Source organism: Serinus canaria, chromosome 19 (genome assembly GCF_022539315.1).
Source record: "Serinus canaria isolate serCan28SL12 chromosome 19, serCan2020, whole genome shotgun sequence".
Taxonomy (NCBI): Eukaryota; Metazoa; Chordata; class Aves; order Passeriformes; family Fringillidae; genus Serinus; species Serinus canaria.
In genome coordinates this window covers 728191-753905 of record NC_066332.1, presented here as the reverse complement: position 1 = coordinate 753905, position 25715 = coordinate 728191, and the positions used below count along the sequence as shown (strand labels likewise).

Genomic DNA, 25715 nt, shown 5'->3' with positions numbered 1-25715 from the left:
TTTAAATATGATGATCTATCAGGAAAACCACTGTTTCAAACATTATGCATGGAAGAAATATTTAAAAATAACTAAATTCTGAAGTAAAATTCTGGTTCTTTGACTCAAACTGTTCTTTTGACTCAATGCATCAAAGACAAAAAGTGCCAAAAAGAGGTGTTTTCCTCAGCTGTAAAAGCTGGAAATCAAATACAGCTATTTTCTTTTAAAATAAAATCCTGTTCTTGTTAAAAGAACCGAGCACTGCAAATCTCGCTCTCAGTGAAGTTTGGCTTTGAAATTCCAGCTCAGCACAGTGAGTTGTACAACCAGCACCACTCTCCTCCCAAAGGGACCAGCAAACTGCCTCGCAGCAGCTCTGACTGGAAAGCTCAGGCCTGCACTCCCAGTGGAGATCTGGACATGGTTAACTAATGTAATCTAGGAAACACCTGCAGAAATCATCTCTAGAGTAGTGGCAGCAAAGTTTCTGCTCTGTTTAAAAGCACATGGAAAATTACTTCAACAAATGAAAGTTTTAAGACATTTAAAGAAAACTCAGCACTGTATGCAGAGAACTAAGTAGCACAAAATGAAAAACTTGTACTGAATCCTCTGCTACTTTTAATAGGAAAAGAGACCATTAATTTTAGGCAATACAAAGCACCCTCCAAATCATTAATGCATCAATTACATCAACTACTTGCATTTATAGGAAGCTTTAGTCTTTTTAAATGGCATTAATCCTATTTTGCTCTAAATCTGAGGAGTTTTTAGTACCAGTAACAACAGATACACAAGCATTTGACCTGTATTATCCAACCCACTGGATTCCAAGTTAGAATTACTTATGCAAGCCTACTCACCCCTGCCAGACATTTTTCCAGTGTATCCAAGATAATCAGCTGAGATAGATATAAATTCTTTTCAGCAGTTTCTCCAAATATTCTCTAGAAGTAGAATGGATTCATCTGAGACACAGATCTTTGACTTGTGATATAATGAAAGGGAAGCAACAAAGTGGCACAGTAAATTATGGCTCCATTACTGCTCTGGTTTGGAGTTTAGACATAAAGCCAGCAAAAGTCAAATTAAACCAGGAATTAAAACCTTATCACTAAAGAAATATCTTTGTCCAGTCTGCAATGCCAAAAGCAATAAGGAACAAGCAGCCCCTGCAAAGTAAGGGTGGAGGTGCTCTGCAGCCCCTCACCTCCCTCTGGCCCACTGGCTGCTCAGAGTGTGGGTCCCACCTACCAGAACCTATTCTGCTATCAGTCAGTGCTGACCCTTTGGCAGACACGGGCAGGATTCCCTGGGGTGCTCCAGCCAGCACCCAGATCCGTGCCAAGAACAGGCACTGCCTCCACAACATTAAAACAGCAAAATAAAGCAGGAAAGACTTGGCCAGAACCACAGGGGCACAATGCCCACAGACAGAGCACCTGTCAGAGCCACCCAGAGAAGTTTATTTTACCCCAGGGCAGGAGTGGCTCACCTCAGCCCAGGTTTCAGCTGAGACTCTTCCTGAACCAAGACTGTTAGGACTGAGTGTCTCTTGGGCTGGTCTGTTCCAGCTACAGAAACCCTCCCCAACTATTGCTGATTCCCACAGAAGCTCAGACCATCACATGTAACAAATATTCAGACTTTCTCCTCAAGGAAAGCTTTTTAATTGACATTTTCTGGTAGGTCTTTCCTCTCAAAATCTGTGTATCACATAGAGAAACTTCTTTTGTTTCTCATTAACAGTTTTCTCATTTATCAGCCAATCACCTTGCACATCAACATGTTCCCTCATGCCTGTAGAGTTTAATTAAAATAAATTCTCTCTCCAAAGGGATTACAGGTACCTTTAAGCAGCCTAAAATCCCTGGCAGCAGGGCAACCTATTTTCTCATTTTATCAGTCCTCCAGCAGATGCACATCCCTACACAACTGACAGCCAAGGGTCCACTCCAAAGAATGTCTCTAAAAGTGTAAAAATGTACTGCCAGAGCCTGGCCAGTTCTGTTACCTGTTTGAGGAGATTCCAAATGATCCCAAATTACATAGATTCAAAACTCAATGAACTAAACTTTTCTCATGGCAAAGGTTCTGATTGAAACTCATCTGGTTAAAAATACATCTATTTTATACATATATATAAAGACACACAGTAGAACACCCAGGCAGCCTGGAAAATTGAAATAGCACAAGTTTTAAATCCCTTCCCTACCCCAAAATCCCAATGCCTTTCTGTGAAACATGGCTCTGATGGATGCTGCTGGTGAACTTCAGAACAGAAAATAATTAAGTGTAAAAGGCAAGCAACAAACTGACTAAATTTCAAATAATTCTCTCCAGATTTCACAATAGAAATAAATAACAAATATTTGGAAAAAAAAATCACCAAACAATGCAAAATTAGAAAACTTACCATGTTATTAACATTTTTTAATATATTGGTGAGACCACTGATGACCAGGGAAAACTTGTACTTGGAAATGTTGATGAGACATTCCTTGTTGTGCTCCGTGCTGACTTTGGTGTGGGTATTCTGCTGGCAAGCCTTTATTGGAAGCTACAAGAGAGAACTTTCATAAGCTTTTTCACACTGAAATTTACAGCTTTAAAGATGGATTAAAAGACTGTGACACACCTTGAAAAACATTCAACAAGAGACAACAGTGAACACATTATTTCATCTTCTCTACATTCATCTTTCCACTAGTTATCTATAAAACAAAATGCTTAAGCTCACCTGTTCCTTTTTCTGAACTGAAACTAAACCTCTATTTTGTGACAAATTTTCTACAACCTGGATGTCAAAGCAATCAAAAGGAGCAGAAAAATATAAGACAGAATTATAAGAAAAGATTCTTTATTTTAAAAATGGGCTTAATAAAGACCAAAAATCTTCCAAGAAAAAAATGCATCTTGGGACCTGAGGGGGGGAAATCACCAGCAGCTCCCAGAGCAGGTGAGCTGGAAGGCAGCAGCTGTTCCATGTGTGTCCCCTGCTCTGTCACAGGGCAGGACTGGCCAAGGAGGAACCAGCGCTGGCCCTGCAGCCCCCACAGACATGGGTATCTTTGGGGTCACCCCACAAACACCCCAGTGCTAAATCACAGCTTCAAACAGGCTTGGAGCACCTGTGAGCCACACGTCACCTGTCCCTCCCAACAGCCAGGGGTAAAAACTACACCTGAAATCCATCTTCTCCCAGAAAGAGAAGATTCAGAGCGACTGCACCGCCCGGAGATGCTCCGGCTGCTGTGTGAACACTGGGTACTTTGTTTCCTGCTGTACCCAAATTCTTCAGGGGTCACAAACAAGTCACTTCCCAGGCACACACCCACTCCCCCTGCCTGCTCCTAGCCACCACTTCTGGGACACCACTCTTCAGAAACAATCCCTTTAATCAGGATTTATATTTTTTTAAAGCAAACTAATATAGGAACATTTATGTCATTTGTATTTGAAAGTGTGACCTTGGAATTCCCTATCCATAGGAGCTTGAATTGCTACTAAAAGTTTTAACCAATTTTTACCAGAATTGTGAACAAAAGTGTATTCTGAAAGACAGCAACAGCTCAATGGAAAAGCTATGGTGTAATATTTGCGCATTAGAAAAGATTATCAGAGAGAGAGAGAATTTAAGAGAGGGTAAAAGAAGGATTCCAAGGAATTACAGGCAGCTTTACAGCTGCAAAGTGCGTTAGGAGGCACCTCCCAGGCAGGGGGCTCTGGAAGGGCACCCTCCCCACTGCCCCCTGCAAATGCCCAGGTTTAAAATGCAAGACGAATGGCGCTGAAGAACCCCAGCTTGGAGCACTTTTGTCCAACAGCTCTGAATGCAGCGTGCCTGACCCAGCCTGTGACACACCGTCCTGTTCTGATGTCATGGAGTGACTCCCTCTCTGTATAAGCTGAGCTTTGGTGTGGGTTCAAGCTCAATTCTTTTGCTGCCATGGACTAGGATCCCTATGGACATGGGCTGGCTCTCTCCTAAGAGAATGGCTGTCAATGAAGGAAAAAAATGGTCCTGGTACTCCAGATCAGACCAAAGCCCCCGGAGCAGCAGCCGCAGGTCCCCGAGGAGCACCAGACCTGGACAGGCTGCAGCACCTCCAGGGTGAGGGCTGAGACTCTGCCTGCAAAGACACCCACAGCAACAGCTCCCGTGGGCAGCCCAGCTCATCCCCACTGGAACCTGTGACTCCCTGGCAGCTTGGACTGCAGGGCTTCACAACAGCGCGAGGCGCTCCAGCGTGCTCGCTTTACCCCTGGAAAAGCAGAATAAACACCATTTATGACTCAAGCTTTGTTTTCACTGTCAGATGTTATTTCTACAGTACATTTTTGGAAGTCATTGGAGGATGACAGATACATTTAATTTAAAATTTCACTATTGCTAGTACTTTTTATTTGAATTTTCAAGTCTCTGTGCTGACAGCAGCAGCAAAGCTTAATACCACTGAGTGCTAAAACACTTGAGAAGAGCCTCTCAAAGAAACTGTGTCATAGATTTAGTTCTGTGTGCTCCCATGCCAGAGAAACATCACATTACACACTTCTGGAGCTTCCTGCCACAACAGCCACTACAACAAGGTCACCTAGAAGTAAAACTGCTTTTTATACTATCATTTAAAAAAGGAAACTATACGAAAAGGAAATATTAGCACTGTTATTTGGGGGGGGTATTTCTCAGCTCTTTTCTTTGTGCACTCTGGCATGCTGGAATATTTTATTTCACCTCGCAGAATGCAGTGACAGTGCTGAGCAACTAAACACAATCTATTTTACTTCTCTACAAATATCCATTAATCTAAACATTGGGGTGGGGGAAAGCTGAAATTTTACTTTCATTGACTTTGATTTTATTTTAGAAAAAATAAACACTGACGAATGGTTTCTTGTAGAGCTATTTGAATTAGAAACAGAAATTAGAGCACAAAGCCTAACTATACCTGGGGCTTCAACCCTGAACACCTGCCCTGCTCTGAGCTCACCCCAGAGCAGGAAAGGGACAGTCACTGCCCCAGCTCAGCTCCTGTCACCACTGGCACAGGAAGCAGCAGCCAGCGAGGCTGGAGCTGCACTGGGCACGTTCAGCCCACACCCAGGTGGGCTCCACACACCCTCCTCACCCCAGTGCAGCCTCATGGCTCCTTCAGGGACCAACAAGCCACACAGGACAGGGAACAATGGCACTTGGCTCTAAATTTTACCTTATTTCACAGAGTGGACAAAGACAAAATAGGTAGATGAAATCTGGAACCTTTACAGTGACCAAACTGTAAATCTTTGAAATGGAGAAAGAAAAAAATATATACTGTGTTTGGGATTATTTTCACTTTTAGCCAAAAATGTTCAGTTTAAGGAATCCTGCCTTGGTCATAGATAGTAACTATTTAGAAAAAATAGGTGTTTTTCATGCCTGTGAAGTGATTAGCAATACCTGTTTCAGGTATTCTCTAGTCTGATGCAAGAAGGTCCAATCTTTTGTTATATGAACATGGACATTGGTTTGGAACTATGACCACTGATAGGCCTGAGTGTCTGTAAGTTGTGCACTCAGGCTGTAGAGAAAAGTTACACTGAGCCATGGATTTTGCCTTATCACTTGCAATTAATGAACATAAAGTTAAATCAACTCTAGTTAGTTGGTAATTAATAGTCTGGAGAAACACACAATATCTAGGAAAAAATCCCTACTGCTATCCTTAACAGACCCAAAATCCACCTCAGTTCATCCTTCCAAACAATTTCTTGGAACTTTTCAGCAGACTGTTAGACACACACGTACTGGTGACAGAAAATCCCCACAGCACCACCCCTCCTCAGTATCAGCACTGTCAGAACCAGACACAAATCCCTCTAAATCAACAGGCACCTTCCTCCCCTCTATCCACACACACCTGCTAAAGAGGCACTATCCCTGAAAAGAACCTCACAGCTCAGCCTTCACAAGTTTCAAAACTTCCAAAAGTTTTTCTATAGGTTGCTCTAAAAATAAAGCATTGCCAGAAGGTGAACTGGAAGTTGGTGCTGTGACCAATCCTGTATTTACCCATCCTGCCAACACAAACGCTGTGTTAGGTGAGGAAGGGCCGTGGGTCACCTGGACACTTTCAGCAGCTCCCCACTGCAGCCAGGTAACACCTTTGGCACTGGGCATTTCCTTCCTGTCCCTGGGCTCCAGCCCTGTGCAGAGCAGCACCTCAGCTGCAAATCCCCTGCTCACACCCTAAGAGCCATCACAGCAGAGCCACGGCAGGTTCTGCTCTGGGGAAGATGGAACAGCACGCCTCGTGCTGCAGGGCAGGGCTCCAGCCTGGCTCAGCCCCAGCTCCTGGGGCATTCTGCCCCACACACAGCAGCTGTGGGCAGGAGCTGCACCTTCTGCCCAGCCCAGCCTCACCTCCCAGCACAGGTACATCCCTGGGGGCACAGCCAGCACAGCACAGGAAACACCTCACAGGACATCCCATTGCTACAAGGGATGTCCTAACAAGCCACGAGGAAAACCAGAGCTGGTACCTGCAACCGCTGCTTTTGCCCATCTCTGATTCTGCACAGATTTCAAACACTGCGGAGGGAATATCTGCTTTAATTTAATACCTTTTAATTAAAGGGAGAATGGAACATTACTATTGACTTCCAGTTTTTATGCACTTTCTTAACTGAGAGCCACCACACCTCATGAACTGCAAATGGGAAGCCTAAACCACAAGCCACATAACTAAAGTCTTCTTTCTTTAAAGCATATCAGAATGGCAGAACCACAGGATCATTAAAGTTGGAAGAGACCTCTGAGATCATTGAGTCCAACCTGTGACTGACCCCCACCTTGTCACAGCACAGAGCACTGAGTGCCACATCCAGTCACTCCTGGAACACTTCCAGGGATGGGCACTCCACCACAATAACCACTTACATGGCCACAAGTTTATAAAGGATTAATAGTTCTTATTACATCTGATAGTTTTAAACCAATCTAGATATAAATGGTTTGGGCAGTCAGACTACTCCAACTGAGCTCATAACTACTCCAGTGCAGTGCCAGCCTTCCTGTGATTTCACACACACACTTAAAGCATTATGAAAACACAAAACATAAAATTGGAAGTATTTCCATAGGAAAAACAGAGAGAATTTTATTTTCCAAAGCTCTGACTATGTCTGAAATCACAAGGAACTCCACGAATTTCCAGGCTCTTTGTGCTACAGCAGTCTAATTTTATCCTGTTCACCCCAAGTTTTGAAAAATACAATAACTAGTACTAAGTGCAGGCTCTGCTGAGAGGTCTCCCCATGCTCTCTGTCTGGGGGTCTGGTCTCATCGGTCCCAGCAACAGCTTCTTCTGCAGCAGTGGAGCCTGGGGGCAGCCCCAGGCCAGCCCTGCAGCAGGTGAGGGCTCACTGGAGCACAGGGCAGGACTGGCAGGAGCTCCAGGATTTGTTCCGTGAGCCAGGCACTGGTTAATTCACAAAACTCTGCCTGCCAGTCACTCCAGGCCCACAGAATTGCACAGACAAAAGCAGATTTTGGTTAAAGCAGCATTTATAACAATAAACAAGAGCAGACCAGAGCAGACTGGTTTGCCCTGATTTCCCTTGTTTTCAATACCGATTAGCATCCTCTCAGCTTGCCGTTTCATCTTTCCTAAAATGAATTCAAGCACTCAGCAAATGAATGAAAAGCCTGTCTACATCTGTAAATTAGGAGGAAAGATGGTTACACTTTCCTCCTCTGCAAAGGAAGGAAGAAACGCTGGAAAACTTTGTCTTCCCCTGGGCAGAAAAACCGAAACACAAGGGAGCTGAGCTGCCCTTCTCGCCCTCCTCACTCAAAGCCACTGGGACATGCCAAGCTGGCTCCTGGTGCTGAACCCACAGGTCCTGCATTCAGGCAGACACAAGATGCAAACCCTCACAGCTGCATGAACACCACTGAAGTAATCTGCATATATTCCATGTATTTTGATAAGACACCACAACTGTGAGTGACAATGATGTACTTGATGCATATTATCACTGTAACTCCACTATTTCAGCATCTCAGCTTTCTTCCTATCCAGAGAGGCCTCCTCCCCTACACCTATCCATAACCATGCCACAAAAAGCACAGAAAAATAATTCTGTTCTAAGTTTGTAACTCCTAACAGATGCTGGCAAGCCCAATTCCACAATATACACAACAAAGAACAGGAGAAAGCCCAGGGCCTTTTAACACCAGTACATCAAGAAATATTTTCTTGCATTATTGAGAGCATAATCAATCCTATGTTTTCTAAGCTTATGGAAAAAATGACCTATGACTCAAGGGGGAGAATAAGGTAACTATGCAAATATGTCTCTAATATATTGCAAAAATCTGCCTCATTATAATGTCAAAAGACAAAGTTTGATATTTTCCTCTTCAAAATAAACTTCATATGAAGCTTGTTTTTCTTGAGCCAGGCCACATCTTTCTGCAGGGCGTTGAAGGCCAGCAGCTCTGAGGGACAGAAGCAGCACAGAACAAGGCTCAGTCTGGAGGAGCAGCTCCATGTTTTGTGATGGATTTACACCAAGCAGGGTCGCACAGAGCTGGGTCTCCTGTGACACAAGGGCTGCACTCAAAGTGTGGCAAAATGAGACAAACACCACAGGAACTGATCACTGAGCCTCATGGCAGCTACCTCACTCAGGAAAGCACCTTGGGAGCAGGGAAGGAGTGTAAGCACTGAGCTTAGCCCCACGGGGAGTCACCTACCTAATCCCAGTAAGCAGTTCCTGCTGGTGGATCAGAGAAATATAAAGTCTAAGGCCATCAAATCCCTCTTCCTTCCATTCAGAAAATCCTTCTCAGAACTACTAGCGCTGACTTTTGCAAGGAGATGTAAACATGCAATGGAAACCAGGGGCTAGAACCCCCTCTTGACGCCTTAGAGCCGCGCTCCGGGGCTGGGGATGGGGCTGCACACCGACATCGCCCCGGCACCGGGGGGCACGGGCAGCACGGCCGCCGCAGCGCTCCAGCCCTCCGTAACCTCGCTCTCGAGGCTCTCCCTCCCCTCTGGAGAGGCAGATGATGTAAAGCAAGGACGTGAATTTCACAGGAACGTCCACGGAAAGCAGAGACACTCCGGGAGAGGCGGGGGAGCAGCAGCGAGGGGGAGCCAGGCCCCTCCTCACCGCCGCTGCCGGCACAAGGACGGATGCGCCGCACCTGGAGCGGCCGGCCCGGCAGCGGCGGGATCCCGGTGCGGCGGGAGCGCCGGGCTGCGAGGGGCTGTGAGGTGAGCGCGGCCCCGCCCCGGGCCCGCCCGGCACAAAGGGCGCCGGGGCCCGGGGCCTCGGCCCCGGCACGGGCGAGGGGCGGCAGGAGCGGCGCTGCCACGGCCGCCCCCGCCCGGGGAGCGGGGCCGCTCCCCCGCCGCGCGGCCCCGGCCCTCCCCGCGGCCCGGAGAGGGGGACGCGCCGCCGCCCCCGCTACCTGCTCGTCGAAGCGGTTCACCACGGCCTGCACCCACTCCACGGGCTTGTGCGCCGCCATGTCCCGCCGCCGCCGCCCGCCCGGGGAGCGGCGGGTGCGCGCGGGCGGTGCCGGTGTCGCGGGCCCTCAGCGCGCGGGGCCCGCCATGACACCTCACCGGAAGCGGGAGCGCGCGCCGCCCCCGCCGCCGCGCCCGCCGCGCCAGGGGCACACCGAGCCCCTCACTGCGCCTGCGCGCCGCCCCGCCCGCGCCCGCGCGCTCCTGCGCTTGCGCAGCGCCTGCGCAAGGGAGGGGCTGGGCGGGAGCTGAGGAGGGCGGTGTCGGTGGGGGCGGGGCCTGGTGGGGCGGGGCCGCCGTGGGCGGGGCAGGAGGAGCCGTGGCGGGGTCCCAAAGACCGGCATAGCTCCCTCCGGGACGGACACACACAGAGAGCCCTCGGGAACGGGCACAGCTCCCTCCGGGACGGCACACACAGAGAGCCCTCGGGAACGGGCACAGCTCCCTCCGGGACGGACACACACAGAGAGCCCTCGGGAACGGGCACAGCTCCCTCCGGGACGGACACACACAGAGAGCCCTCGGGAACGGGCACAGCGCCCTCCGGGACGGGCACACACAGAGAGCCCTCGGGAACGGGCACAGCTCCCTCCGGGACGGACACACACAGAGAGCCCTCGGGAACGGGCACACCGCCCTCCGGGACGGGCACACACAGAGAGCCCTCGGGAACGGGCACAGCGCCCTCCGGGACGGGCACACACAGAGAGCCCTCGGGAACGGGCACAGCGCCCTCCGGGACGGGCACACACAGAGAGCCCTCGGGAACGGGCACAGCTCCCTCCGGGACGGACACACACAGAGAGCCCTCGGGAACGGGCACAGCGCCCTCCGGGACGGACACACACAGAGAGCCCTCGGGAACGGGCATAGCTCCCTCCGGGACGGACACACACAGAGAGCCCTCGGGAACGGGCACACCGCCCTCCGGGACGGGCACACACAGAGAGCCCTCGGGAACGGGCACAGCGCCCTCCGGGACGGGCACACACAGAGAGCCCTCGGGAACGGGCACACCGCCCTCCGGGACGGGCACACACAGAGAGCCCTCGGGAACGGGCATAGCTCCCTCCGGGACGGGCACACACAGAGAGCCCTCGGGAACGGGCACACCGCCCTCCGGGACGGGCACAGCGTCCTGCGGAACGCAGCGTGACCATCCCTGCCCACAGCCGCGGTTCTCCCGCGTGTGCGCACCCCTGGCAGGACCGTGGCCGCTCCCCTGCAGACGGCACCCTCGGCTGATGTGTGTTCCCCCTGCAGGGCCACCTCCAAGCGCTGTGACACATCGCCCGCAGGATTGCTGGCTCAGGCTGGAATGCACAGCTGTACCTTACCTTTCAAACATCAACACGGGGATTTCCATAAATTAACTTATTCTGTTACGAGTCTTCGTTGCAGAACTCTGGCAGTAACTTCAGATCCGAGTGTGGCACCTTCGTCCCCAGCCGGGTCACACCAGCCCCAGCCAACAGTTTACTCGGTGACTCAGAAAAGGAGGATGCACACAAATAAACATCCACTTCCACTTTCCTTCTTGGGAATGTTAATTTGTTTTCCTTCTGGGTAGACAGAAGCACAAAATAGTGTTCTTTCATACCAGAGTCACGTTGAAATGCTGATGATATAAATAAAGACGCAGCTTGAGGTGAGGGCTCTGGAACAGTAGATTTAAAATTGGCAGAAGAACTGGAGAATCAAAGAGAATTTCTGTCCCCCACTCATTCAGGGCCTTGATGTGACTCAGAGACTCTTGCTGTTATCACAGCACATAGGAATTATTACCAGCAACAGCAATATCAAATTTATCCTGAGTTAACTTCCCCTGTAAATAATAACCAATAAAAACCCTGTAATTTGGATTTACAGGACAAGCAGTTCCATTGCATTCTAGCATCAAATCTAGGAATCTGGGTGACAGCAAATTTTTGAAGAGCAGATGTTTTATAAAAGACAAAAATCAATTGCAAATATTTTATATAAGGAAAAAAACCCCAATTAATTGGTTGAAGAATAAGACTTTGTCACAGGGAGTGCAAAGGTAGAGAACACAAAACCAATGGTTCAGTGGAGCAGAGCCCTTCCCCAGGAAGGTTTATTAATTCATATTAAACCCGAGGGCTGGGTCTCCCTGAGGCAGAACTGACCCCACTGGCCCCTTCTGGTCACGTCTCCTTTTCCAACTGGATTTTTTTGGATTTGACCCCTCAGTGTCCCACAGCAGTCAGGCAGGAATAATCTCCACTGAAGGCAATCCAGCCACAATCTTCACAAGGATCTCCGCATTCTGCCAAAATCTAAACAATAATAATTCATGTAGGGGCAGGAAAGGGCTTCAGCTGACTGATATGGTTCTGAAAAACATGTCCCAAAATGCCAGAAAGAAATCAGGGTGATATGATTAGATCAGAGAGAAGCATCCTGGGAACTCCTGAGGTAAAAGGACAGGCTATTTCTTCCCTTCGAGATGCACCAAACAAAACAAACAGTGCTTCTTCCTGCTTCTGGCAGTGCTTTTCCCATAGTAAATCTAAAAGCAAACAAGATTTGCTGTAGTATTCACAGATTTTAGACGCAGGGGTAGAATTATAATGTTGGAAATTCTCATAGTGTTCCCCCAAACTCCATGAAAAATTCCAGCCAGTACTCAGACTGGAGACCCATTCTCCCACTGCTGTCCCCAAACCCCCACAACAGCTCTACAATTAATTTTGTGCCAGTCCCCCCCCGACTGTGCCCTCCCCAGGCTGAGACAGGACAGTCTGTAACAGCTAGCTGGGAATTGTTGGAGAATAAACCTTTCCAAGCTCCCCAGCTCCTGAGAGCTCTGAGTGGTGGCACCACCAGCAGCTCTCGACAACCTCCTGCTTGTGGATTTTTAAGGACACTTTAGCAAGAGCTTTTTTATGCACTTCCTTAAGCTTCTATGTGAACTAAAATAAGGAATTGCAGCCTAAGGCATCCACAGAGTGCTGTGAGGTTTTGCTGTGAATGCCAATGGCATTTCCTCACTAAAACTCTCCGACTGTGGCTGTCAAAGTGGCACTAGTGGTAGGAGTCTCTTGGCAAAGGGAAGTCCCTGCCATGTCTCTATTCCCTCTCAGCAGAAGTTTAGAGCCTGAACAGCCAAGCCATAAAGTGTGAATTGGAAATTTATCTACATGGGAAGAGTTCCTCTTGTGAAATTTCCAGCCATGGATGTTTTCAATCCAGCCAAAAATGCCCCTTGAATCACTTCCTTGGAGGTATTCTGGCATTTCTGCTTTTTGCCTGAGCTAGAGGATGAGGAGGCAGATGAGGAGGTCGAGGCATGCATAGGAAATGACCTGGCTAGGCCTGCAGGAAAACCTCAGGGAGCTCTCAGCTCACCCTTTGTCCTTGCTCAGGAGTGAAGGTGCTGATCCTGTGTCACAGATACCATCAGTTAACAGCCCCACCTCCAATAAAGTCCCCTTCAAAGGCAGAAGCCCTGCAGCATTTCCTTCCTTTCTGGTGCATTTACCCTTTCAGATTCAGTTAATTTCATTACCTACACCGTACCCAGGAGATCTGGGTCTCTCTGGCATTACACCTGAAGTGGCTCTTGGAGGTGACCTTGGTTTCTTGACAGAGAATATGGAATTTTTTTCCTTTCTCACATCTTCTGCTTTCCTCTATTTTGTGTTTCAACTCAAATTATTTCTTTATTAACTTTTTTTCCTTCTGACTTCCTGAAGGCTGTTTCATCCTTTAATTTTTTTCTCTCCATTCCTCCCATCCCAGTTTCTCATTTTCGCCAGCATTTTTCAAACACTCCAGCAGTGGCTCAAACATGCTGAGTGATAGTTTTTAATTTTTATTTATCTGCTTTGGTCCGGAAAGCTCCCATCCCTTATGGAAGTGTTCGTCTGTAAGGCAAAGGTTTGATCCCATTCCTGATGGACGGGGTGTCACTGAGGGGGAACTATGCCAAATCTGCCATCAGGGTCAAAAATATTTCTCTCCTGTTCTTGAGAGAAGCCAAACAAACGAACCTAAGTAAAGGAGGAAGGAAGGGAGGAAGGAAAGGATCTGCCAGGTTTTAGTAAGAAGTGACTTAACCTTCCTAGCTCCAAAGCCCTCGAGCCCCGCGGGTTCAGGACGAGCGGCAGGTCCCGAGTTCCCGCTCCGCTCCCCGCTCCCCGCTCCCCGCTCCCCGCTCCCCGCTCCCCGCTCCCCGCTCCCGCTCCCCGCTCCCCGCTCCCGCTCCCCGCTCCCCGCTCCCGCTCCCCGCTCCCCGCTCCCGCTCCCCGCTCCCCGCTCCCGCTCCCGCTCCCCGCTCCCCGCTCCCCGCTCCCGCTCCCCGCTCCCCGCTCCCGCTCCCCGCTCCCCTCCCTCCCGCTCCCCGCTCCGCTCCCACTCCCGCCCGCTCCCGCTCCCCGCTCCCCGCTCCCCGCTCCCCTCCCCGCTCCCCGCTCCCACTCCCCGCTCCCGCTCCTCCGCTCCCCGCTCTCCGCTCCCCGCTCCCCTCCGCTCCTCCCCGCTCCCGCTCCCCCTCCGCTCCCCTCCCCTCTCCCGCTCCCCGCTCCCCGCTCCGCTCGCCCCCTCCCGTCCCGCTCTCCCCGCCCTCCCCGCTCCCCCTCCGCTCCCCGCCTCCCCCGCTCCCGCTCCCCTCCCGCTCCCGCTCCCCGCTCCCGCTCCGCTCCCCTGCTCCCCGCTCCCCTCCCGCTCCCGCTCCCCGCTTCCCCTCTCCCCGCTCCCCGCTCCCCTCTCCCGCTCCCCTCCCAACTCCCCGCTCCCCGCTCCCATCCCCGCTCCGCTCCCCGCTCCCCGCTCCGCTCCCCGCTCTCCGCTCCCGCTCTCCGCTCCCGCTCCCCGCTCCCGCTCCCGCTCCCGCTCCGCTCCCGCTCCCGCTCCCGCTCTCCGCTCCCGCTCCCAGCTCCCGCTCCCCGCTCCCCGCTCCCGCTCCCCGTTCCCGCTCCCGCTCCCCGCTCCTCGCTCCCGCTCCCGCTCCCGCTCCCCGCTCCCGCTCTCCGCTCCCCGCTCCCCGCTCCCCGCTCCCGCTCCCGCGGGCTCCGAGCGCGCCGCTCCCACCCGTTTGTCCATCAGAGGGCATTAGAGGCCGCTGAACGCCCTCGGGTTCGGGCTGCCTGCGGAGAGCAGCCCGGCTGTGGGCTCCTGTTCTTCCGTGAGCTGTTTCACGAACTCACCCCGTACGCGTGGATTTTCTGCAAAACGTGAAGAAACCTTTTCTTAAGAGCAAACCACGGATTTTCCTTTGTGTTCCCTGCTTCCCAGTTCCTCCCTGACCGCGACAGGATCTGTTAAACAAGAGCGGAGCCAGCAAATGATCTATCAGGGATTCTGTACAAAATACTCACATTGGAACTTCTATCCCAGAAAGTCCAGTCATCAAGGGATCATTCAAATTGTAGCACGATGTTTCACACAATCAATTCTAAAAGCAAGTATTTCTGTTCCAGTAGAAATCTCATTTGGATGCAAAACACCAGGAGTTTAATCCCTGGTACTTGATCTGATAAAAGGAACAGTCTATTATCAGGGCCTCTAGGAGCTCAGATATTCTAATTGCACTTAATGGAACAGTATATTTTCTGAAATGGAGGCTGATGCGTGCACGGGAAAGGGATACAGCCCTGTTCGTGTCTGCCCATTTGCCTTGGAGCTATAAACAAGCTCTTTGTCGAGTCCCAGTTGAAGTTTGTTTGATCACAATCACTCCCAGTGTATGCGTTTGTGTTCTAAAGACTTCAGCAGAATGAGATCATTTTGTGTATCTACTTTTCCCTTCCCTAGTGAGTAATGCCATCCCCACATATGACAGTCATTGCAGAGGTTAAGTTACTTGAATATTATAAAGCAGTGTTTTAATTGTTCTGGATGACTAATCAGTTCAGCCTAGATTAGAACATTGCCCCAAAGGATAATTCGAGGTTATCACTTCCTCTGCCTGACATTTTGTTTCCTTTCTTGTTTATCACACCACAGGGTCAGCAAGAGGAGCTTTCAGCTTGTTCTCAGTCCCTGTCTCCTCTGCATCCTACAGTGGTACCACTGCAAGCAATGCAGAATTCTCCTAAAATCACATTAAAGTTGTCTCCAGAAAGCCTTCCAGTGCCTGGTGATCAGCTCCCAAAGGCTGCTCACACCCAAGCAGACCCACCCAAGGAGCCCAGGGAATTCCCATCACCCGGAGGACCCCAGGATTAAAACTGGTCTCAATTTGCACAATACAAGACTGGGCCTGACACTCGTCCCCCTGGCACTGTGTAAAAACCTGTGCAAGTCCCATTCAGTTCAGTGGCATGATTTCTCAGTCAGATCAGCTGATTTTAGACCATAATCACACAGTCTGGGAGCCAGGATTTGGGTTCAGTGCCATCAGCACATCCTTCAAGCTTGGCCTTTGTTGCTGGCACCGCAGCACTGCTCCTGCCAGTTCAGCTCTGACCAAAGGGCTGGGGGCAGAAATGGGATTTACTGACATGGGTGGAGTCAGTGGTTGGCAAAGACCTGCAGGTTCACACATGGGACACCTGGACTTTATTTTAACTTACTTTAACATGGGTGCAGTGCACCGGGGAGAAGAGCCACCAGAGCAGCTTGGCCATCAGAGAGAGATTGCCTTTCCTCCCTGCTCTGTCTTCTGAAGTACTCAGCTTGGGGGAGGGACAGACGAGGGAAAGGAACTGTCTGATGGAAAGGTAAGTCTTTAAGAATTGGGAAAATATCAAGACCAGAATTGAATTTTCTGCTTCTTAAACAACCTCTGTGTAAGCCTTGTGTCAGCCTGTATGAATTTATGAATATAAAGACTCTTTGTTACTGAAGAGTTTTCCCCAACTGCTGCTCAGTTTCCTCCCCATGACTCATGCATTAGCTGATGCTGCCCTATATCATTGCAACTGCTGCTTAAGCCCACACAAGCTTTTCTAAAATAAAACCTTAAAAAAGCTTACTTGCAGTAGATATCCAGAGGTTTGGATGGATGGTACATGACAATACCCTTTGGATAAAACATGTGCTGCTTTTCTGGGCTTCTAAATAATGTTGAGCAGCGCAGAGGCCTTTGAGCTGCTGTTAAATGGAACTGGAAACTGGGGATAAAGCTTACCCCAGGGCCATGTTGCTCTTGTGAACACCATGATTACATTGGCACTTTCCTGGTGAGCTCCCAGCTGGTATCCACACACAGATCCAGTCCTTGTATTTATTTTTTTAATTCTCTGGCCACATGGGCAATGACAATGTTGAAGATTCATACTGCTGGCCATTAATAACTGTCCTTGCCCTAAACCTGACCCTGACCCTATAAGGATTCATTAACCTGCTTTGCATTTTTAGACTCGTTGTTCATTGTGGGGGTGATTTTGCAGTGCTGCAGGTCCACAGATTCCCCAAATATCATCATGTGACTTAAAAGCAGCAGTGAAACAAAGGGACCACCTCTGCCTTATTTGCAGTCATAACAGGCATTAAGAAACAGCAAGAAAGCATTCCAGAGCTACAGAGGGCAGGGAAAAATGCCAAGCTCTCTCAGAGTATGCAGTATGACAGGAAAAGCCAGCTCCAACAGAAAGAAGGCGAGAGGGCAACGCTTCCAGGCTCAGTAAGGAAGGAAAGGAAAAGGTTACGCTGGTGTAGCACACAAGCTTCCTCCAGCTAAATCATTAATGGAATTGCATTTAAAGTAATTTCTTGTGTTAGACTGGCAGGATTCAAGTGGTCAATTCATCTTTTACTTCCATATATGGATGTCAAATTAAAAAAAAAAAAATCACCATTTTTTTGACAGAGTCATGGCCGAACAACTTTTAAAAGCAGCCCTAAAAAGGACCTGGATTGAGCCATGTGGGAGCTGGAAGGCTTTGACCCAGGAGCATTGAAGGGATTCCAATTGCAGTTTAAAGATTAGAACTTACACTTAGATTGAGTGTGAGTAAGTCTGCCTGATCTCCACGTGGCAGATTTATCACCATCCACCCGAGCTGTGTTACTCAGCCTTTACTACAGACATGCTGTTTGCACTGCAGGGACCTGCCAGGGCTCCCAGTGCATCCCAGACCCTGGGAATTAGTGCTGCAGAGGCAGCAATGAGAAAGCAATCCCATCCCTGCAACCCGAAAAGATGGAACAGGCAACGTTCTGGAGGTGAGCAGCAGCCTCCCCTGGAGCTGGGCCCCTCTGGACTGCCCCCTCCCAGAGCCCGGCAGCTGCTGACCTGTCTCCAGCAGGATGCAGCCTTCAGTGACCAGAGCATTCCCAGAGCCATTCCCAGTGCTCAGCTGCCTTGGCAGCCCGTGTTCAGCCAGCCATGAGTCCCTTGGTTCTGCAGCTGATCTCTGTGTCCCTAGGTCCAGCTCATCCCCCATTTATGATACCTGGCAGAAAGGTTCATTATGCTCCCCCAAATCCTGCTTTGCTTCAGTGGGGAACATACTAATCTTACTTGTTACACATTTTGTGTGCAATCTGTGCCTTCAGGAGAGCTATAATGGGAGTATAACCAGAAATCTCATCAGCTTCTTTTGGGAAATATTTACAAACGGACCAGAGCAGGCCCCAGAGAAGCTGGGTCCTACCTGAGTACACACTGCCCACAGACTGCTTGCACAAGGGAATTATTAGCTGCCAACTGCTGTATTTTCAGTGCTACTGGCAACACTGAGCTTTTACTTTCCATGCTACAGAGGCTGCTGGGATAATGGAGCCCATAATTACATCCAGCCACTCGTTAGAGCTCAAATTACAAAACCGGATTTCTGTGCCAGACCTTCAGGAAGTAAGCCATGGAAGGAATCTCACAAATAACCTGCAATTACGTTAATGCAGAGGGCAGGGCCTTCCCTTAAGAGCTCTCAGACTCACTGGAGTGACCCTGGCTGGCTGATCAGAGCCAGATGAGCAGTGCAGAGAAAGGTGATGCAGGAGGTGAATGACACAGGCACAGCCCTGGTGCCTCGGCACCCGGGGCTGTTTAGGAACAGACATAAAGAAACAAAGCCTGTGGTGTGGGGCAGCCAAACAGTGGGGTCTGTGGTGCTGTGGCTTATTCCTTTACCCCATGGAATGGGCTGTGCTCTGATAAGGCACAAGCACAGGATCACAGCTCCATTTGCAGTATGAGTTTCACTGTGTCTCTTCCCAGAGTGTTCTGCCAGCCCCAGAAAGCTGTGAGCAGACCAGCACTCACACCTGCACAGGAGTGTGAGGAACAGAGAGCTGGGCTCAGCCACACCTGGAGAGGCCATCACTGGAAGGTACAGCATGGCCAGCTCTGCTGGCAGCTCTCCCTGTGTGTCTGTGCACAGGGTGTGACCACCAAGGGTGACACCAGCCTTACCCTGCACACTGGGCAAGCACAGCCACACTTCTCAGGGAACCACAGAAGGGAAGGGTCTGTGTTCTCTCCTCTTACACCTATTTACAGCATTTTTACAACCACAAATGGGGACTAGGAGGAATTTGCTTGTCCAACCTCTTCTTTCAAAGAATGTCCATTTCTCTCAGATTCTGCACTTCCTCTGTAGTCCTCTGCATGTGTTCCCTGTAGCAACAGGGCTGGACACAAGACACCCAAATATTTTCAAGCTCAGTTCAACACCAGCTCAGGCTCGAGCTGTTTGATCTGTGAGCAAACACTCTTTTATCTATAAGCAACCTGCTCTTTCCCAACTCCCCGCAGCAGGAATGCAGCCTCGGCTGTTTCCAGGCAGAAGCTGTCACACACAGCCCTGCAATTCCCAACAAGCTGACTTCTTCTGTCCTGATTATTTTATTGAACTGCTCTACAGAATGTAGGGAGTCTATCCCCTTTGTTTTTCCTATTAAACACAAGCTGTTTTTCTATAAATTGAATTTATAGATGATTTATTGACATTTACACCCTCCACGCCATTGATTTTCCCTCTGTTTGCATAATCCTGATAGTCTAATGCCAAAGCATTAAAAAAAAAAAAAACCAAAAAAAACCAACAGCCAAAAGTATTCTTTCCATTCCACTGTGAACATATTCAGCAGTTTAATACTGCTTGTACCCCAGGTTAGCAGCAACCACTGTAGAGTTCTGCCTTGGGTCAGATTTTTAAAATAAGGTAAATATTTCATATTATCACAAAAGCACTTGGGTTTGGAACAATTCAGAACATTCTCTGCTGTCTTGTGATCTGTACACTCAGAGCTGGCCAGGACACAGCCCTTTTTCTGACTTGTTCTGTGGCTGCTTTGAATTCCTCTGGTCTTACACCAGCTTCCCAATCGCAGCCTGTTGTGTCCAGTGCCTGAAGGGACCTGGGGACTGAGCACCCGGCTCCTCAGCACTTGCAGAGCTTCCTCTGCCCCTGCTCTTGTTTGGGACAGCTCAAAACTCTCAGTGTCACTTCAGCCATCTGGGATAAGACCTCTTGTACCCTCAGGGTAAATTTAGCACAGATATTTCTGCAAGCAGCTCCCCTACAAGGCACCCATGGCGGGCTTACAGAGAAGGGATGGTTTGAATCTAAAAGGAATAACCCCAGCTTCTGTCTCTGTTATTTCAGTGCAGCTACTCATCGTGGAAGCACTGAATTCCCCACATACACTGGGCCATCTGCTCCAGTTATTATATCCAAAGATGTGCTCCAAAAATTGTAAAATCCCAACGAGACCAAAAAAAAACAGAGGAAAAATTCCCATGGTCTGATATTCCATCTGTGCAACTTTTCCACTGCACACTCTTTTAGCAGACGTTTGAAATTAACCCTTTAAGTACCAGATGTGCATCAATTTAGGATTACCTAAAATTCTTCACAAGAAGCAACGGTAAAGAGGTCACAGAGCAATGGACAAAAGGGGAGAGAGAAATGACAGCCCAGAATTCCAGGAAGGGAGGCAGCCTTATCTGGTGCCTGTGGGAAAACCACACAGTTGTGCTCCTGACTGCTCCATGATGACCCTGAGAAAGTGGCCTCATCCCCCTGGTCCTCCTCCCAGCTGCTGTTTGCCTTGTGTGTTTAGACTGCAAACTCTCCAGGGCCACAGTGGTGCCAATACTGCTCGCAGCCACCAGGCACAAAACAACAGGATGGGAAATGAAGCAACAGCTTGGTGCCAGCCCAGCAGCACCTCATGGCACAACTGCAGCAAGGGGAGCAGGAGACACCCAGGGAGAGTTTTTTACAGACCAAGAGCTGGCAAAGCCTTGTGTGCAAGGTCCCATGCACTCTAACAGCTCCTTGCAGGGCTGGGCTGTTGCTTTATGTGCATGTTGAGCTTTTAACCCTTCAGCTTAGGGGCAGCTGCCACTTGGACCTCCCTAGGATCACAGGGAGGTCCAAGTGACCCAGAATGTCCTGAATTGGAAGGAACCCACAAGGATCATTGATGTCCAACTCCTGGCAGCACTTTCCTGTCTCAATCCTCTGCTGCTCACCATTCACTTCATTGTGAGCCTTTTTCCTCCTCAACCTTCTTTGCCATCTCCTTCCTTCTTCCATTCTGTGTTTTCCTTTCACCATCTCTTCCACCTCCGTGGCCTGAGGCTGAACTTTCTCCATCCCCAACAGGTTGTCAAACAGGAGCTTGTGAATAATTAACATTGTAGACTAAAAATAGCATAATTTTTAATGGCAAGCACTACAGCACAGATGAGCTACCTTGGATTTAAGTGTGACTGGACCTAACTGTTACTAATTTGCCAGGAGTGCTTTATAGAATGACAGCTGTGAGGAGGAGAAACATCAGTTGTGGGCCTGAAAAAGAGAAGACAAAGCAAAGAAAATGGGTAGAACTGAATTCACCATGTCAGAATACAGGAATGTGAAACCAGCAGAACCAGCTCTAGCAGCCTGGGGAAAAGCTCCATAGCCTGGAACCCTGAAGGTATTTCCAGGACAGGCAAAAAGGACAAAAGCCTTTTCACTTGTGAAACCTTATTGCAGTGAGCAAAGACTTGATGGAGAAAGATGGCACCAAGTTTGTAAGCTTCCCAGCTGAGCAGCCCTGTGCAGGCTTGGCAGCTGCATCCCTAAAGGAAGATAATGGAAAACCCAGAAATCAGCCTGAGCCACCCGCCACAGGCCTTGGCAGTATGTGACAGCCTGGGATCCCACAGCCACACCTCACCCAGGAAGAACTGAAAAATCCTCTGAAAAATCACCTGCATACGCCACTTGCCAGGAAAATAAACACAGCAAGAGTGCCCAGGAAGGAAAGTGTGGTTTCTTTATCTCCTCAAGTTTAGACTGAATTTCGGACAGATACATTTTACTGAGCAGAGGGGATGAGTTGGCAGCTTGCAGACAGAACACAGCTTTTCACCCCTCCCTCTCTGGCTTCAGACACAAGGACAAGCCCTTCCAGTCCCTCCTGAACAGAGATGATGTTACCAATGTCACCAGGACAGCCTGTGACAACAAACAATTTCTAACAAGCTTGCAAACCCCTGGGGTTTTACATATCCCTTTCTGCCTTTGTGTCCATAATGCACAAAATGTGGACTGGAGAAAAAGAAGTGAGAAAGGCAGCAGCGTGGTAACACCCCTGTGAAGCTGAGTAAGCCAAAGCTGGCTGCAAGAGCCCCCAGGGTCAGCAGCATGTGCTGGCTCTGAGCAAAGCTCAGACCCTCCAGAGAATCCTTACGTGAGTCAGCTCAGCTCTGGGCTGGCCTGGCCCAAACATCCCCAATCCATGAGCAAATCCAAGCAGCATTTCACAATATTCACTGGCTTCAAGACTGCCTTGCTCCAAGGAGTTGTCCAGGGATTAGCTGCAGAGAGCTGCTAAGGGCTCTTCCCTCAGCGGGCAGTGGGGGATGGACAGAGCAGGAACAGGATTGTGCTGCTTCAAATAAATGCTAGGGTGTGCTAGGGGAGTTTATACAAACCAGCACTAATCCATGCCAGCGTTCACATCACCAAGAACATGCCGAACTTCACCCTGTTCCTTTCTTTGACATTGTATCACTGCAAAAATGCTTTGCTGGCCTTGCTCTCGCTGGGGTAATTCCTGGCTCTTGCTGCAGCTGAATAGCTGATCCCATGGCTATTGCAATGCGCCTGCCAGTGAGGCCACTGCTTTGGAATGAAATCAGTTATTATCTGCAGTTAATTATCCTGCTGTGTGCTTCTCTGATGTCCAGACTGAGCAAGGAAGTGTCACTTCGTCGAGAAGAGGGGCAGAATTTAAATATTCAAAAGGAGAAAAGAGGAAATGGAAGGAGAGACAGATGTATAGAGATGTTAATACAAAATCAGAGAGAATGAGGGGTTCTCAGGGTCTCTTTCCCCAAGTTCCTTGTGAACAACTTCATTAACAGCAAATTCAAAATTTTATCATAAACCAGATGCTGCTGGATTTCAATGCTGAACTACACTCGTATAGAAAATAACACTACAGAGTAGGAGACTCTTCCAGCCCCCGAGCCAGGGAGGCGCACGGCGGGAGGACGGGGTCAGGCTGCGAACCGGGCCGCGACAGCAGCACGGCCGGGAGGGGCAGCGGACCGGGGGCAGGAGCGCGAACGGCCGCGGACGGGGTGGGCCGGGCAGGGTCCCGGGAGGCCGAGCAGGGCAGGGCGGGCAGAGCCGAGCGGAAGAGGGCAGGGCAGGGCCGGCAGGGCCGGTAGAGCCGAGCCGAGGAGGGCAGGGCAGGGCAGGGCGGGCAGAGCCGCTCCCCCGGAGCCCGGCCCGGCCCCCGCGAGCGCTCCGCTCCGCTCCCCGCCCCGCCCCGCCGCCCGCCGCCGCCATCTTGCCTCGCCCGCGCCCGCCCGTCCTGCTCCGTGGCAGCCTCGCCGGTCCTCAGGCCGCCCGTCCATGGCCAGCTTTCCCCCGAGTGTCAACGAGAAGCTCATCGGTGAGCGGGGAGGCGGGTGGGAGCAGCGCGGCCGGGCTCAGGCTGGGCCCGGGCTCGGGCGGGGGCGGGCGGGCGCTCAGCCCATCCCGCAGCGGAGCGCGCTCGGGGCTGCCCGCGGGTAACGGACGGGATCCCGGCACACGGAGCCATCGCCGGCACACGGAGCCATCGCCGGCATACGGAGCCATCGCCGGCACACGGAGCCCGTCCCGGCCGCCCGCCCGTTCTCCCGGCCGTGGGCAGGCGCGGGCCCGTACCGCACCGGCTGCGGCATCGCGCACAGCGCGAGCAGCACCGCGTGTTTCCCTGCGGGGGCTCAGCCCTGCTGGGCTGTACCGTGACACCGGGCCCTCTCCCGGTGGCGTTAATCGCCGTGAAACAAAGCAGGGTGACGCGCGGCTGCCCGTGCAGCCGGTGTAATGCGCTGCACGGATCTCCCCTCACGGATCTCCTCTGTCCCCCCAGCTCGGTCGCGCACGGTAGGAGAGCTCCTGGCCCCCACGTCTCCCTTCGACAAGAAGTGCGGCAGGGAGAACTGGACGGTCGCCTTCGCTCCCGATGGCTCGTACCTGGCGTGGTCACAGGGACATCGCATAGTGAAGCTGGTCCCCTGGGCACAGTGCCTCAACAACTTGTAAGACAAACCGCTGTGGCTTTCGGTGTACCTGGAAAACAGGAAATAGCTTCAAATCGATTAAAACGCATGCATTGGTCTTCTAGGCTTGGGAGAAATGAATTCCTTAAAATAACAGCTGTTCTGTCTCTTCCTGTGTGGCCAGCAGAGGAACAACTATTGCAGCCTCACAGAGCCTGTGGAGGAGTGACTTCTTAATTAATTCACACACGCTCTAAAATAAGAGGAAGTTAGAATGAAAAGGGAATTTAGAGACGTGGGGCGATCTGGCCGTTTACACTTCCTATCACGATGCTGTTTGGCTTTACCTTTTAGGAATTTACTTAAAGTCAGACCTCTTTCCTTATCATCCTTGTTTGAATGCAAGTGGAGGTCCAAAACACACATTTTATTGGCACTTGCAGGTTGCATGTTAGCGAAGTTGGTAGCTGGCCACTGCAGTTTTGTAGCTGGTTACATTTCTCTAACCCATTTTTTCCCCCCTTTTGGGGGTGGTTAATTGTTTTCCATGTGCTGGACACTCAATAAGGCTTTAGCAGAAAATCCTAGACATTTTTTGTGGCTCATTTTTCTGTAAATGCTTCGAAACTTGGATTTTGCAGTAGATTTAGTTGGTATCGTACTCTCCACAGAGGTAAAACTGTATACAGAGTATTAATATTATTTTGTGTTGGAAGGTTTCCAGGTGCTGGTCATTTTTCTCAGTTATCAGAAAAAGCCACTTTTATAATTTTAAAGTAAAGATTCACCGTTTTGCACCTCAGAGATGTACATTGTGACGCCTCCCAGGTTCCATTAGACCTTGAAGAAAGGTTTGCTTTTGGCTGTACCTTGTGCTGCAGCATGCTTTGTGCTGTCTTCCAGCCTGCTGCACGGCACCAAGAATGGCACGAACGCCGCCGGCACGCGGCTGCCGCGGCAGAGCAGCGAGGGCAGCCAGAAGAACAGGCCCTGCGAGCACATCATCGACTGTGGGGACATCGTGTGGAGCCTGGCCTTCGGCTCCTCGGTGCCCGAGAAGCAGAGCCGCTGCGTCAACATCGAGTGGCACCGCTTCAAGTTCGGGCAGGACCAGCTGCTCCTCGCCACCGGCCTCAACAACGGCCGCATCAAGATCTGGGACGTCTACACGGGTGAGTGCAGAGGAGCTGAGGGCACAGCAGGGATCCTGAGCTGCAGGGACACGTGGGGAGCGCCCAGCCCGGCTCCTGGACTGCCCCAGGGCACCCCAGCACTGCCACCGTGGCCCTGAGAGCGTTGTCCAGACGTTCCTTGTCACGCTCAGGTGCCAGCTCGCACATCTTGCAGTGATAATATTGTTGGTACACACCAGGAATCGGTTATAGAATTGTAAATGGGAACTGAACCTTCAATACAAATGAAAAAATATTAAAAAACGTGAGCTCCTGCAACTAGAAGTAATGAAAAATTGTCAAAGGAACAAGAGAGGCACGTCACGCTTTGAGATGTGAGAGATGGAAGACACAAAATAATTGTGTGTGTATTGGTGTACGTACATTGGTTGTTTACTTAATAGTCTTCCTAGTTTTATCATGCCTTCAAAGCATGAAATTGCTGGTTTATGTTGATGAGGACCTTTAATCTTTTTAAAAAGAAAATGAATGACTCAAAAAGACTGAATCTAAACTTAGGGACTTTCAGTGTTGTGGTAGTGCAGCTGCTTGGTTGGAGAGAACTCAGTCAAGAAAAATAATGACTATTCAGTAATCTGTCCTTGTAAATTGAAGCTTTGAACAGGTATGTCCATC

At 50.3% G+C, this 25715-nt stretch overlaps 2 protein-coding genes and 3 long non-coding RNA genes across 8 annotated transcripts in view; 1 reads left to right on the top strand and 4 right to left on the bottom strand.

Annotated features, from left to right (window-relative positions):
• Positions 1-9672, bottom strand: part of NF1 (neurofibromin 1) — a 73081-nt gene extending 63409 nt beyond the window's left edge. For 2 of the 4 annotated variants that reach the window (XR_007779172.1, XM_050981959.1), the window contains exons 1-3: positions 9446-9672; positions 2399-2542; positions 846-929 (exon numbers count right to left, since the gene is read on the bottom strand). Coding sequence is in view for 3 of the 4 variants with exons in the window: in XM_050981959.1 (XP_050837916.1) it covers positions 846-929; positions 2399-2542; positions 9446-9505 (288 nt within the window). In the remaining variant the exon portion in view is untranslated. The remainder of the gene's footprint in view (positions 1-845; positions 930-2398; positions 2543-9445) is intronic. The other 2 variants (XM_030231862.2, XM_030231864.2) reach the window with 1 other exon arrangement.
• Positions 9673-9962: 290 nt separating this feature from the next.
• LOC127060287 (uncharacterized) lies at positions 9963-10523 on the bottom strand. Its single transcript, XR_007779173.1, has 3 exons — positions 10425-10523; positions 10137-10280; positions 9963-10088 (listed from the first exon to the last, which is right to left on the bottom strand). It is a non-coding gene; the product is annotated as an uncharacterized LOC127060287 (long non-coding RNA).
• A 1012-nt stretch (positions 10524-11535) lies between these two features.
• On the bottom strand, positions 11536-15240 carry LOC108962733 (uncharacterized). The gene is made up of 4 exons (XR_001991429.3): positions 14843-15240; positions 14556-14689; positions 13033-13486; positions 11536-12033 (listed from the first exon to the last, which is right to left on the bottom strand). It is a non-coding gene; the product is annotated as an uncharacterized LOC108962733 (long non-coding RNA).
• A 7948-nt stretch (positions 15241-23188) lies between these two features.
• The window catches only part of WSB1 (WD repeat and SOCS box containing 1), a 7991-nt gene continuing 5464 nt past the window's right edge, over positions 23189-25715 (top strand). Inside the window, exons 1-3 of the mRNA XM_018919222.3 lie at positions 23189-23312; positions 23778-23946; positions 24811-25079. Of these exons, the coding sequence (XP_018774767.3) occupies positions 23273-23312; positions 23778-23946; positions 24811-25079 (478 nt within the window). The 5' untranslated portion in view covers positions 23189-23272. The remainder of the gene's footprint in view (positions 23313-23777; positions 23947-24810; positions 25080-25715) is intronic.
• Positions 23886-25715, bottom strand: part of LOC115484513 (uncharacterized) — a 27446-nt gene continuing 25616 nt past the window's right edge. The window contains exon 3 of the long non-coding RNA XR_003945178.2: positions 23886-23977. This is a non-coding gene — a long non-coding RNA (uncharacterized LOC115484513). The remainder of the gene's footprint in view (positions 23978-25715) is intronic.